We start from the raw sequence: 15190 nt of genomic DNA, 5'->3' as shown, positions 1-15190 counted from the left end.
GCTATATACAGCATATATAGCATCTATCTGACAGATGTAAGTAATGTTTCATGTATAATGTATATATCTAATAATCTTATAAATAATCTTCATCTTCTAATTTTCAATTTGTTCACTCTATATTATTTTATGTCTTTTTCCTTCTTGTCTGTTACCTTTCGTGATTTTTCTCACTTGATGGTCTCATCGGAAGATCAGCGCTGGAAGCCACCAGCAACATGCTGAGATGAGGCCATTTCGTGGCACTTTATACTTCCTTTGTTTTTGTTATATCATGTAATTTAATGTGTCTTGTTTGTGTCTACGAATAAAAATTATGCTATTCTATTCTATTCTATATGTAGATATTTATATGAGTAGGTATATCATACAAAGTATATGTTTAAGTTTATGATATCATTATATTATATTAATTAGTATTTAATTTGTAAATAGTAGGTAGTGATATCTTATTCTCAAGTACAAAGCCTGCACCTAACACAAGTCTCTTTTTGACCCAGTGGTTGACTGACCATTTGTACTTAATATTTTATGTGCAATAAAATATAAATAAATAAATATACATAGATAGATCTCTTCAAGGCTAGAGTAAATAGGTATCTCATAGGTAAGCGTGTTCCACCGTAGACCGCATCATCACTTACCATCAGGTGTGATCGTGGTCAAACGCCTGCCTATCCACCATAAAAAAAAAAAAAAAAAGAAAATGATTATTGTCCTAATTTATTGTAAATAAATATTATAGGACATTATTACACAAATTGACTAAGTCCCACAGTAAGCTCAATAAGGCTTGTGTTGAGGGTACTTAGACAACGATATATATAATATATAAATATCTATAAATACTTAAATACATAGAAAACACCCATGACTCAGGAACAAATATCCATGCTCATCACACAAATACATGCCCTTACCAGGCATATATATATATATAGACTTATTGTGAATCAAAAGATCAAAAGTCAAAGCAAAAGTCAACCATGGATGAGTGAATTTAAATTTAAATCCGTACCCCTAGTGTAAATAAATTCGATTTCCAAACGTGACGTACGCGTTTGCGTTTAGTCTCATTTTGTATTGGATTTAGAAAGAGCGCGCTAAGCGGGACGTTTTGGAAACTCAAAATCCTATACAAAATGAGACTTAACGCAAACGCGTGGTCACGTTATGATGTCGATCAAATTTACACTAGGGGTACAGGTCAACAGAGTTAACTAATTAATATACATCATATGCTTTGTTTTGTTTCTGATTAAAATATTTTTGCTAATAAGTTTCGGCCTAAGAGGAGATGGCGGGACGACCTGGACGCATCAACAACTGGACGGGTGCTGCAGTTCATCGGGGAGATTGGAAGTCTAGGAGGGACCTTTGCCCAGCAGTGGGACACTTTATAGGCTCTTAAAAAAAAAAAAGTTTCGGAAAAAATATTCTTTTTTGGTACTGGGACTGTACTTTTTTAAGGTTGTCTGGAAGAGATCGCTTTTTAGCGATAAGACCGCCTGTTGTTTACCTCTTCTTTATGCGTTGTATTATTTGTACTGTTTCTGTATTGAGGTGTGCAATAAAGAGTATGTTGTATTGTATTGTACTTTTTTACCAACGAGACAATTCAAAAAAACACCCAACACAATTAGGTTGTGTTGTCATCTTACCGGCCTACCTAAAGGTTGTGTCGCCATTGCTCGACACCATGCTGCTCTACCTTTGGCCTTTGATCTATTAGATGGCGCCACTTTTTGATATTTAACAAATTAAACACATATCAGTGAAAGGATAAGGATCAAAGTCAAATAATAATAAATAAATAAAATATATAAATAAAATAAATAAATAAATAAATAAATAAATAAATATTATAGGACATTATTACACAAATTGACAAAGTCCCACAGTAAGCTCAATAAGGCTTGTGTTGAGGGTACTTAGACAACGATATATTATACATAAATATTTATAAATACTTAAATACATAGAAAACACCCATGACTCAGGAACAAATATCCATGCTCATCACACGAATAAATGCCCTTACCAGGATTTGAACCCGGGACCATCGGTTTCGTAGGCCCACTAGGCCAAACTGGTCGTCATGGCGTTCTATTTTTTAATTATGTATCGAAAGATGGCAGTAAATTTACGTCACTACAAAGTTTTCTTTGACAATACACCTCTTTATCAAAATTCTCTTTGGTTTGTAGACATCTTCATACATTGAAGAGGATTCTCCAGGCATTCCCGAGATGAAGGGTCTTGACAGACAGACAGACGGACGGACAACAAAGTGATCCTATAAGGGTTCTGTTTGTTTCCTTTTGAGGAGCGAAACCCTAAAAACATCAACTGTAGTGTTAAAACAATTACCCAAATCCATTAAAAAACGAAAATAAAATAAATATGTACGAGTACGATTATTTGAATAGTGTATATTAATGTTCAAAATTAATCTGATAATTTGATTTGATAACTATTTTCATTGGTTGAGTATTTAATAAATTACTGAGACAGTTCGGTTGACAAGTTTAATCTGATGTTTAATCTGATCTGAAGCTTTTATTGATTTTTTAGGCAATTCATTTTTAAAAAGCATAATTTTATTTGTATTACAATACAGCGGAGAATAATATCAGATTTTAGTTCAAATTAAATTATTTATATTTTATTTTATTAGTATTAGTACTCTGACATTGGGGACCTTTTACATCTCCAGATTTAATGTGTTTTTAACCATAGAGACTACACATCTCTATTGTATTGTAGTAATTATTTATTTTAAGATTATTATAATGTAATGTTTACCCAGGTATTGGCTGTTGTATTTATAAATGTTGTTATGTATTTTACAGTACATATGGGGCTACTTTATAGCACTAGTGCGAGAAGTAGCATATTACGTTACTGTGTCGAACATTTAAAGGGCCATATGTACTGTAAAACGTTGTACGATACATGTGCGAATAGGTAATTCGCAACTCGTGTCGATTTAAAACACTCCCTTCGGTCGTGTTTTAATTTATCGCCACTCGTTTTGAATTTCCTATTTTTCGCACTTGTATCGTAATGTACTATTTCATGTCAGTATATGATGTTAGTATAAATGTTTACATTTCACTTTTATTTTACTTTCTAAACGTGAGTGAGAGAACTTGAACGCCCTAAATTTGAATCGGACCCCTTGTATGTATTTCCACGTATGATCTGCGTCGCCACGCGGGCACAATGGACATGCACCCTAATTAGCTTCATTTGTTCCGATTCAACGAGCTATTTGTTTCCACTTAAATAATTAGTTCGTGTACATAGCGTACAGTAACCTGACACCCCACACTTGATTGTTTTTGTTTTTTATTATTTATTTTTTCCTTAATATTTAATTATTTTTGCTCCAATATGCTCGGAAATGTTCACCTTATTGTAGCAAAAATAGTACGGGAAGTTCTTCATTATGGTCAAACTCAAATTAAAAAAATTCAAACCATTATTGTCGTGTTTTAGCGGACGGGAAAGTTATTACTGTATTGCTTTTTACTTTTCTAAATTGTATCCACTAAGCAAAACGCATACAGCCAATTAATACAGCTGCGGGCCGCGTCTACACGACCCGGTCAGCATCATTTCAAGCTATAGGATAGAGTCGTGTAAGACCGTCGTGGATGATCGTGCGAATACTGCTTAATAAAATCAAAGACTATATAACTTTTATATATTTTTTAAAGATCTCATGCGTGCAAACACAGTTTATATTGCACAATTATATTGAATGGTACTGAATGACAGAATAGTTGTGCCTTTAACTTTAAAAAAATAATTAATGAGGGAAATTGTATTTGACGTTTTTGATATGAAGGTTCGATTTGAGTGCTGGTTCATGTTTAATTTATGGTTATTTTACCTGATTTCCTCGCATGTTTGGAGAAAAACACTATATATGCCTCGGCAGGAACAGCAATTCGTGGATTCGTCTTCTTTGTCGGATGACGCTCATACTCATTTCACGAATTGCCCTTTCCCGGCCTCTGCAATAATATACTATTATTAAATTATTATTACCTTATACAATCTGACGATCTTTTTGTGACATTGTTAAATATCATGTAATTTTCAATGAGATATAAATTAATCTATCTCTCACTAGCGTCTCCCGAGCGTCGGCATCTAGTTTGAATAGCAGAACTAGACGCCGACGCTCAAAAGACGCTAGTGTGGGGTGACCCTTATAATATTTATTATTTTTGCATCGAGAAATGGATTAAAACTCTTCGGAAAAGAACACTTTTCCACGTTAGGCTTTAACCTAATAGAGAGGGGCGAAATATTCGGTAATTAATTATTCAATATTCGGTATATTTTATAATGTCCATATTCGGCCGAATAGTTCGGTTCGAATTGCCTAATATTTACCGAAAATACTTTTCTTTGAGTAAGTAACTAGACCCAACTTTTTGTTTATTTCTATATATCCTATATAATTAAATTAAAGCAGTTAAATTTGTGAAAACAGTTTCTACATAGAGAAATAAGAGGGAATAGAGTGCTCACTCCATACATCAGTTTTGGTACCAAAATGCTTATTATATACGCAGTCGACATCTAGCATCGAGTAGCGGAACTCTCAGTACTGCTACTCGACAATAGATATCGCGGCAAACAAAAAGTCTAATGTTCAACGATTTTCAGCTAATATTATAAAATATTAAATATTATAACCGAAGTAATTTAAAAGACATGTAATAGCACTCGTTTTTTTTGTTTATTTGTTAAAATACAGAAATACAAGCGAGAGTGGTTCAAAACAATTCAAACAAAAAAAATTTGGGCCATCAAATACACTCAGAAAAAATAAGCCAAATTTATTTTTAGCAGCAAAAATGATGAATAGAAATAGCGACACTCGACACTGGAATATGATAAAACAGCTTTTAGGATATGAGTTTTCTCAGAGCCATTGTGGGCCCAGGTGGAAATATTATTATATTTTTGGTAATATTCTTATCTCAAAGGAATTCTGGTATATTTTTGGGTTTCCTTACGCTAAGCTATTTATATGTATTTCAAAGGTTTCTGTAATAACCGAATTTTCCACATAATATTATATATATATAACCTTGGCAACATTTTATTTAAGCAATTTTCATTCATCTATTTTCTGGTGCTGATACATTTTCAAACATTTTTTTTTCCTTTAAGTCCAAGTATTGGATAGAATTAACACAAATATTTACTGCCAGATAAAACTTCCTGCAAAACTTGGCACTTTATCTACCAGTTAAGCTTATTTGAAGATTGAGAAACACTTTATTCGTCAGATAAATGGCAAGTAACTTATTCAGGACTTTACTGTTCAAACAGTTCTTTATTTAATCAAAATCAAGCATAAATAAAATAATGACAAATTCATATCCGCAACGCAGGCTGACGAAAGGAGGGTACAACCATAAATTAGCAACAGGCGTCGTCATTGCACACAAACAATAAAGCTATCTGCAACAGACTTCGTCATTGCACACAAACAATAAAGCTATCCGCAACAGGCTTCGTCATTGCACACAAACAATAAAGCTATCCGCAACAGACTTCGTCATTGCACACAAACAATAAAGCTATCCGCAACAGGCTTCGTCATTGCACACAAACAATAAAGCTATCCGCAACAGGCTTCGTCATTGCACACAAACAATAAAGCTATCCGCAACAGGCTTCATTTTTAATACACAGTAATTTCATTTTAAATGGACCACCCCGAATCGCAGATTTAGGCGAGGCTGGTCATTTTCTTATTTTGCCAGTTGAGCAGTGGGTCACAAACTGATTAAGTACAATCCTTATTAGGTCAGATATGCAGTATGTCTGCTTCTGAATATGACAGTAACGGAATACGGCTGATTAAGTGCACGTCATTTTCTTTCTAAATCGATTTCGGAGTAGGTCAGATTCGTTGTACATCAAGTGAAATAATACTGTTATTTCGATTTGCAAATAAAATATTGCTAAACCAAAGTTATTTTTTTTTTTTTATTTAATAAATTATTTATTGACAATAACAATATACATAATGGATATATACAGATGATAAAGTTAATTATAAATTAATTAAAGCTCCTTCTCCAAATAATTCAAGACTGCAAAATTTTGAGACCGAGGATGAGATTATTTTAAGACCTTATCATTTTCAAATAGTATAAAAAAAACTGTTTTCTTATAAAATATAACAGGTATGTTATTAATGATCTATAAATACACATTATTATAAATAGCTTACAACGAATCTGACCTACTCCGAAATCGGCTTGGAAAAGAAATGACATGCACTTAATTAGATGTACTCCGTAGCTGTCATATTCAGAAGCAGACATACTGCATATCTGACCTAATAAGGATTGTACTTAATCAGTTTTTGTCCCACTGCTCAACTGGCAAAATAAGAAAATGACCAGCCTAGCCTAAATCCCCTCGCATCCGATCCAAAAGTTTACATTACGCTAGCAGCGTTGGCTTTACTTGAATATCGTGAAACAGGCACTTAGAATCGAAATCGGTAATAATATATACCAAGTAATCGCTAAACATCCAAAAAAAAACGATGAATTGAGGAACTCTTACTTTATTCGAGTCGGTTAAAAACGTGAGTAAAGTATCTAAATAAATCCTCCTTGTCGCGTCGTGTTCCTCATTGCTAAGGGTCGCCAAATCCCCGTGGAATCAGCTTCTCTTTGACGGACGCCATCTGTGCCTGTTTTTGGCATCGTGAAGTGCGACGTGCAGCCAGTTAACCACGTAAGCTGAAAACGCGGGTTCAATTCCCGCCTCGGCTACCGGTGGACTTGGTCACTTTTTAGTGTATGATATCTATTTCAGTTTATAATTCACTTAAAACTTATTACAAATTAATTTTCATCTATGTATGGAACGAGCACTTTAAAAGTAATTATATTTACCTAATAAAGAATAATAAACTTATTGAAGTTTACTAACAAACCTACTTTGTTCCCAGTACATAGCGTCGTTCGACGAGGAGGGCGAGCAGACTCCCGGCTGGCGCCGCGTCGGACCTGAAGGTCTACTGAACCTGGAGAAGGTCTACCGCACCCAGGCTGTGATGGACCACATAGCCAGCTTCCACCAGCACCATTACGCGCTGGCGAGAAACAATACTCCTGTCTTTGGAGACTATTTAAGGTGAGAATTTATCTTAATGCTTTCCAAATTGAATCATAAAATACCCTAGAGTCCGCTAAAGACTTCATACATACCTACATAATAATATAATCACGCATATTTCCCGGAAGGGTAGGCAGAGACCACGGATTTCCACTTGCTACGATACTGACATACCTCTTTCGCTTCCTTCACTTTCATAACATTCTTCATACACGCTCGCCGGTTTAGAGTGCTGTTGACCTGGCCTTTCTTCATTTGATCAGAAAAAGTGCACCGAGGTCTACCCGTCCAGCTCCCTCTTTTACTTCTCCCTTATTCACTCTCTTTGTTAGCCTTCTCATTCTTTCCACATGTCCAAACCATTTCAACATACCTTTCTCAATTTTTATTACTACATCTTCGTTCAGTCCACAATTCCCTACTTTTAAAGACTCCATCCCAAGTATTGGCATTGGTTTTTGGGAAAGACTGCAAGCCGACTACATTGCTGCCGAAAATATCAAAACCGATGTTGCTGCCCAGATTACGACATTTGCTGCAGATTGCTGCAACAGTCGCATCATATTGTATCCTAAGAATCAGCTTTTGGAGACTTCTTAAGAATTAGCATTCGTTTTTAGGAAAGCGACTGCCTATTGACCATTGGAAAAAGTTATCTTTTTCAGAGTATATAGATTTAATATACATTATACCTTAATATATGAAATAGTACAGAAAATATAAACCACAACCGCAGGCTTAAAACACACAATAAACACAGAAACAGCGACAACAAGATAAGTGCGGTTTCCTCCGATGTTTTCTTTCACCGAGCATCTGAAAAATGAGCCCAGTCCAGGGTCTGAACCTAAAGGTGTACCGCACCCAGGCTGTCATGAACCACATAGCAACCTTCCACCATCTCCATTATTCATTGGCGGGAAACAATACCAGGAGTACCTTTGGAGACTATTTAAGGGAAGAGCTCTAAACTACTGGAGGGGAGACCTCCAGATTATTTGATCACCTAACTATTACAGCTCTCACCACCACCATTATGAGTTGGCAAGGAACAATACTCCCGTCTTTGGAGAGTATTTGAGGTAAAACATTTAAGAATAAGTAGGCATTTGGGTATCAGCGCTTTTTGTTGCAAAAAAATGTGAGTTTTTGTAAATGGATGGTATGGTAGAATCATTTAAGTCCAATTCATTTGAGTAAAAATACTTCAATACCTATTTTACTATTATTAGTAGATCTGTTGAAATGAGCTATGACCACCGCAGACTTTGTAATTCTGATCTGAAATTCTGATCTGAATATTTGTGGTCCCAAATAATTTAAATGTCCATTGCGCCGAATAATTAATTTTTAATAGGCTGACGAAACTAGAACTGTAGATTTTAATATGAAATTGTTATTTGCTTATTGTGTTAAGTGGATATGGCTCACCATTTACATCTGTTTTTGTACTTCCAGAGCAGCAATATCCTCATGCGACGAGCCCGTCTTCTCCCAACCCTCGCACCAAACCAGCTGGTCTTTCGAGAACGAAGCCCTATACGAGCTGGAAGGTGGAGGGTACTGCCCTGTCCAGCCGTTACCCCATGACCATGGGGTGACCATGTTCCCTCTGCAGCCGCAGCATGGGGTTTGCATGGATCGACACGTGTTGCAGGTTAGTTAGGATTTTGACTGTCTTTTCACCACAGCTAAGCCAATTGTTTCAAAATGCTTCGCACGAGACTACTTCACGGGGCTGTAGACGTTAAAAGTAAATGGTATTGCACAGTTCAGCCACTGCCTCGTGATCACGGAGTAACCATGTTTCCTCTGCAGCCACAATAGGGTTTACATGTTTTACAGGGTAGGATTTTAACTGTCTTCTTCCAACCCTCGCACCAAACTACCTGGTGCTTCGAGAACGATGCTCTGTACGAGTTGTTGGGGAGAGGGTACTGCTCTATGCAGTCATTACCCCATGATCAAGGGGTCACCATGTTTCCCTTGCAGCCGCAGCATGAGGTTGGCATACATCGACATGTCTTAGGTTAAGTTTAATGTTTATTGTAATGTAAGCATCGCCCCTGACCTGAAAGGGATTTTATAGAAAGAGAAAAGGGGGAGATACTGCTGCAACCTTTTTCACCCTTTGTCTCATAATAACGCTAATTACCATAATTTGGCTTAATCTGCAGATCTGAAAAGTTCACTCTAGTCTGCAGTGGGCTTAATAGCACTTAGCAGCCCCAAGACAACCTTCTGTATGGTGAAAACCTTTTACCAACGACTTACTAGAATCTAATCACAGATCATGCAACACGGAACTGCGTGCGTGGTGGGGGACGCAGAGTGGGGCGGTACCGTCGCGCAACTGCGGCTTGAACGCGCATGTGCGATTTTGGCGTGGTGTAGGACACAGCACAGGCCTCATGTTAGTCATGGTAAGTGAGAGTTTTGATCCACCATCATCATTAAAAATGTTAATCGATAAACGAAGGCCTGCGTAAGATTTTTTGAAGAATATTGTCTTTTCTGGGACCTTTCACCTATTCTACTTTATGGAATTCTTCCCTTGTTGAGTGTATAAGATGAAAACATCAAACTAAAAGGGTCAACATTAGTAGTGGTGCGGCGTAATAGAAATACATGGAAAGCACTCTGTGCTTGCCACTAGCAAGAACATTAAATTGCATCAAGTTTGTATGGCAAGGTAATACATTGATCCAGTTTTTTAATCCATAGCCCAGTACTTAGTCCATCGCTTCACCCCATAGCCAAGTCAATTTTATATCAACTTCCAATAGCCTTTATACCCTGGCGGGTGCTGTCTCTGCATGTATCCCATGACACGGGTGAGGACAGCATCCGCTGGGTGCCTTACATTTCATTGTGACAAAAAGGACTCTACGTGTTGGCTTCGACTCCGTGTAGGCCTCCCAAAGGTCCGGAACGCCATTGTTCCGTGATGGGAAAGACTTACGTTCATTAAAATAAATAAAACGCATTTCTGTGTATTGTGTGTGCCAAACTTAAGAAATAAGATAAATAAAGGAACAAATAATAGCATCGTCCGCAGAAGCGTCTGCTTGATACAAAATTAATTTAGTCCATCCCATGTTAGCTCATCGTTACTGGTGAATTTCCAATGTGACTTAGAACTCCGGTAGCCGTTTAAGAAGTATAAAGGGGCCCAGTGATTACCAGTTCGCCGAACGATATCGGCCTGTCAGTTATTCGCAAAAGCTGACAATCTGAAATAACTGGCAGGCCGATATCGTCCGGCGAACTGGTAATCTGTGGGACCCTTTACACTCGCGGTAGATGACGCTAGGGCCTCCCTAAGGCTCATATATGGTGAAAATATTCGCTGTCTTGGTAGTTCAGATGGAAAAGCACCGGGCTAGCAATCCGGTGGTCATGGGTTCCCACCCAAGACAGTGAATTTAACAAATACAATTTTATCATTTCTGTCTTTTAGGAGAAACCCCATCGGAAAACGTGCAGCAGGCAGAAGTCAGTTTATCATATAACCCCGAAGAAGTTATACCCCTGAAGTACACAGCGAATCTGGCTCACGAAAACGAAGCTGGCATCGTAGGAGAGGAGGGGTAAGGGATTCCTTCTCGCGAAATTCTTATATTATATCTCTCTTTACCGAATTTAGTAATATTTTAGTCGCCGAGTTTCTTGCCGGTCCCATATTGGGATACCCTACTACAATTTAGGAGGGATTTAAATCTTCTCCGGTCAGAGGTGTAGGGTTAGAGCCGTTCATAAGCGCACTGTAATATGCCTACTTGGAAAATAAACTATCTTTATCTTTAGTCTTTTTTAGAAACCGTTTTGGTATATTTTGAAAAAAGAATACTCATTCGTCGGGATGTTTTAATAACCACGTCGAATATACGGGAGATAATTAGTGTAGTTTTGATACAGTCATACCTTGTGGTGTCCAGATGAACATGCTAAAAATCCTCGAGGGTGGGGACTGTGCTTAGGGTTTATAAGGGGGGGTTGAAGGTACCTTTTTCCGATTTTTAGGGTTCCGTAGCCAAATGGCAAAAAACGGAACCCTTATAGATTCGTCATGTCCGTCTGTCTGTCCGATTATGTCACCGCCACTTTTCTCCGAAAAACTGAAACTCGAAAAATCTTTTTTCATCAAACCCATACGTGTGGGGTATCTAGAGATAGGTCTTCAAAAATGATATTTAGGTTTCTAATATCATTTTTTTCTAAACTGAATGGTTTGCGCGAGAGACACTTCCAAAGTGAAAAAAATTGTGTCTACCCCTCTAACTTCTAAATAATAATAATAATAAATTCTTTTATTTCAGATACATGCGATCCATAATTACACAATCATTAATATTATAGCAATTTTGATAAAATTAGCTAGACAAAATATAAATTAATAAGAACAAATAAACATTAAAATTACAATACTTACTTAATTACTTGTACACATTAAATTAAAAATTAAAACGAATAACATTGATACAATTGACAATTGATAAAAACTAATAAATCAGTTAGACGCCCTGTGCAGCTTATCCCAATGAAGCTGGAAAGGGCCGTCTAGGCGCTCTGCCACCGTCTGAAGGAGGCTATTCGGGCTGCCGCGCAGGCGCCTCACCAAGGACGCAACGCGCTTGCGGATTATGGCATGGAAGCCGTCCGTACGTCTCTCGCAAAACATCCCCGATGCACTGCAATGGCGCGGCAGCCCCAACAGCATCCTAAAGCTATTATTATATTGGACGCGTAGGGCGCTGAGAGCCCGTAGTGTGTAGTTAATCCATAGGCTGCAAGTGTAAAACGATTGACAATACGCCTTAAAAAGGGTAACCTTAGCTTCTTTAGTACACCTTGCGAACCTACGAATCAACATATTGCTCCTTACTGCGAGCGCCCTACGCTCCCTCTCCACATCTTTGTCGTCACTCAGACTCTCCGTGACCCAGTGTCCAAGGTATTTAAACTCTTTAACGATACTAAGAGGTGTGTTGTCCAGTTTAGCCGGCGGCACGCGTGGATAACGTTTGGTACCCGCCTTAAAAACCAACATCACGCTCTTAGACGTGTTGTACTTAAGCCCGTGTGCCTTGGCATACTGTTCACAAATACTGAGCATCTTGTTGAGAGCGTTGCCGGATGGGGCCAGCAGCACCATGTCGTCTGCATAACTAATGTTATTCACAAAAGTGCCATCCACAGAGCATCCTACCATGGTGCTACTGAGCTCCCTAATCAACCTGTCAACGTACAAGCTAAAGAGCCTGGGCGACGACAAGCCACCCTGTCTTACACCACATTCCAGCCTGTATGAGACTGACAGCGAATTAGCCCACCTGACAACATTTCTCTGATGGTTGTACCAGTACTTAAATAATTCAACCAACTCACTGGGTAGGTGCGCATCCTCATAGAGTTTCTGCCAAAGTTTGTCGTAGCATACCAAGTCGAAGGCCTTTGACAGATCGAGGAAACATGCATACACAGGTGTTTCCCTGTCCGTGTAGTACCGCACAGTGTGTTTCAGACAGAGAACTGCTGCCTCTGTAGAAAGGCCGGCTCTAAATCCAAATTGTGCATCATGCAGAGTCAAATGTTTTTCCAGTTCCCTGTCCAACATACTGTCCAGCACCTTTGCCACAATCGTGGCCAACGAAATGGGTCTATAATTATTTATGGTAGCGACATCTCCCGTTCTATTCTTGACTATGGGCACCACCACGGTCTTCATCATGTCGTCAGGTAGGTATGTATGGCTCACGCATAAGGTGAAGAGCATGGCTAACACTCTTGGCAGATGTGCTCCGGCGTTCTGTAAGTGCTCTATACTAAGAGAATCATGTCCCGGTGACTTACCGCGTCGCATGCCCCTCAAGATTGCTGCCACATCCTTCGCTGTGATTCTCACACGAAAGCCTTCCGTTACCCGCTCCACGTGTGGCACCCCCACGCCAGCACCTAGTTCAGAGCTAAAATAACAGAATGAAAAATCTAAAAAAAATATATGATATACATTACCATGCAAACTTCCACCGAAAATTAGTTTGAACGAGATCCAGTAAGTAGTTTTTTTTTAATAGGTACGTCATAAAATTTAAAAAAAAAAATTTTTTATCAAACCCATACGTGTGGGGACTGTGGGGTATCTATGGATAGGTCTTCAAAAATGATATGTAGGTTCCTAATATCATTTTTTTCTAACCTGAATAGTTTGCGCGAGAGACACTTCCAAAGTGAAAAAAAGTGCCCCCCCCCCCCCTGTAACTTCTAAAATAACAGAATGAAAAATCTAAAAAAAATATATGATATACATTACCATGCAAACTTCCACCGAAAATTGGTTTGTAAGTAGTTTTTTTAATACGTCATAAATGGTACGGAACCCTTCATGGGCGAGTCCGACTCGCACTTGGCCGCTTTTTTTCTATATCTCGAATATCTACGAGTAGCATAATAATAACTTCTGATATAAGTTTCTTCTCTCTCTTTCGTCTCTCATTTTTTGGACGCGATTTTTTTTTCTGTTGGGCAGGCCTAAATCTACCATAAAAAACTTCTCGTCAAAAAAATTCTTCTACATTTCCTAATCTCTGATTACACACGCTACCGAATATGCCCTTAAACGGATCCCCACCATTTTTGTTACATCCTGTATAAGAGTTAGGAACGAAAAATACATTCCACGCTTCATTTTTAAGCTCCTAACGTTTATACTCGTACCCAATAATCAAATGACGGAGCATAGCTGTGGTTACAGGGCTGCCAGATCGTATAATTCGATATGAATTTCGTATAATCGAACTGATTATCGTATCTATTATGTATAGGTAGTCGTTCGGTATAATTGGATACGAAAAAACGCGAATGGTTATTTCGCATTTCTATTTCAGCACGGTATTAACAAAGACGTATTGCCAACTTGAAAATACGATACGGTGACGGTTTGTGTGGTTTTTCTCTTAAGACTCACCATTTGATCGGTTTGGTGTTCTATATGATGGGTGTTTGTGACGCGTGTTTTACTTTTTTGTACTGTGCTTCAGCGCTACTTATTAAGGGATTTTAGTTACTACTTACTAAATACAAGTCGGTTTTTGAAGTAAGTAATAAAAAAATTGGGTATACTCGTTTTCGTATAATACAATGGAATTTCGTATAATTTTTGACGTTGGACTGTATAATCAAGATTTATGTACTGGCAGCCCTGGCTGGTTAACGTACATCAATCTGCTGGAACATATATTCTATTACGTTAAGATCCTAATCGGAAAATGGGGACTACGTTTGTGTGGAAAATGTCACTTGACTTCGTCTTCTTTCATCTTAAATATTATTTTGTTAACAGTTTCATCGACCTCCAATGCGTGAAAGACATGCGTCTAAACGGCAAGCTGCTAGAACCTCGGGACCTGGCGGAGCTGGCGCACACGGCTCGACGTTTCGGCCTCGACAGCGCGCACGGCACGCACGTCATCTCACTCGTGTACGGGAGGACGCTGAGCGATAACCGGACCGTGCACTTCATGCTGCCCGCTTATTTATATAGGTAAATAAGGTTATTGTAAACACGAAAATATTAGTGTCCGATCGAAGTTTCGGTTTCGGCAAGTTTCGGTATATAAATCATGTTTTGGCTGAATGTACGGTTTTGGCCAAATTACCGAACCGAACTGGCCGCGCCAAAACTGTATTTTCGGTAGTGTCCGGCCAAAGTTTCGGCCAAAACTAGATCAAAACAGTATGCTAGAATAAATACATGCGTTTAAACGGCAAGCAGCTGGAACCCCGAATTATATTTTTGGCAACTGTATTGTGATTTATGAAGCGGTACGGTTTTGTCAAAAACTCCGCTCTCTGTACACCTTACTAGTTAAGGGCTCAGGGGGCCTACCGCGAAAACCGAAATTTGCAAATTGCGGGGATCTTTCTCTTTTACTCTCACTAAGACGTAATTAGAGTGACAAAGAAAAAATCCCGGCATGGACGAACTTCGATTTTTGCGGTTATAGCCCAGGAACGATGCCGAATC

General features: G+C 38.3%; 1 protein-coding gene across 1 annotated transcript in view; it reads left to right on the top strand.

Moving 5' to 3' along the window:
- Nucleotides 1-15190, top strand: part of LOC133531369 (1-phosphatidylinositol 4,5-bisphosphate phosphodiesterase epsilon-1-like) — a 208189-nt gene that overhangs the window by 115181 nt on the left and 77818 nt on the right. The window contains exons 8-12 of the mRNA XM_061869533.1: nucleotides 6998-7182; nucleotides 8623-8821; nucleotides 9455-9587; nucleotides 10625-10754; nucleotides 14507-14707. Coding sequence (XP_061725517.1) covers nucleotides 6998-7182; nucleotides 8623-8821; nucleotides 9455-9587; nucleotides 10625-10754; nucleotides 14507-14707 — 848 coding nt within the window. The remainder of the gene's footprint in view (nucleotides 1-6997; nucleotides 7183-8622; nucleotides 8822-9454; nucleotides 9588-10624; nucleotides 10755-14506; nucleotides 14708-15190) is intronic.

Source organism: Cydia pomonella, chromosome 25 (assembly GCF_033807575.1).
Source record: "Cydia pomonella isolate Wapato2018A chromosome 25, ilCydPomo1, whole genome shotgun sequence".
NCBI lineage: Eukaryota > Metazoa > Arthropoda > Insecta > Lepidoptera > Tortricidae > Cydia > Cydia pomonella.
Note: the sequence above shows the minus strand (reverse complement) of the source record. Positions and strands in the feature narration are given on the sequence as shown.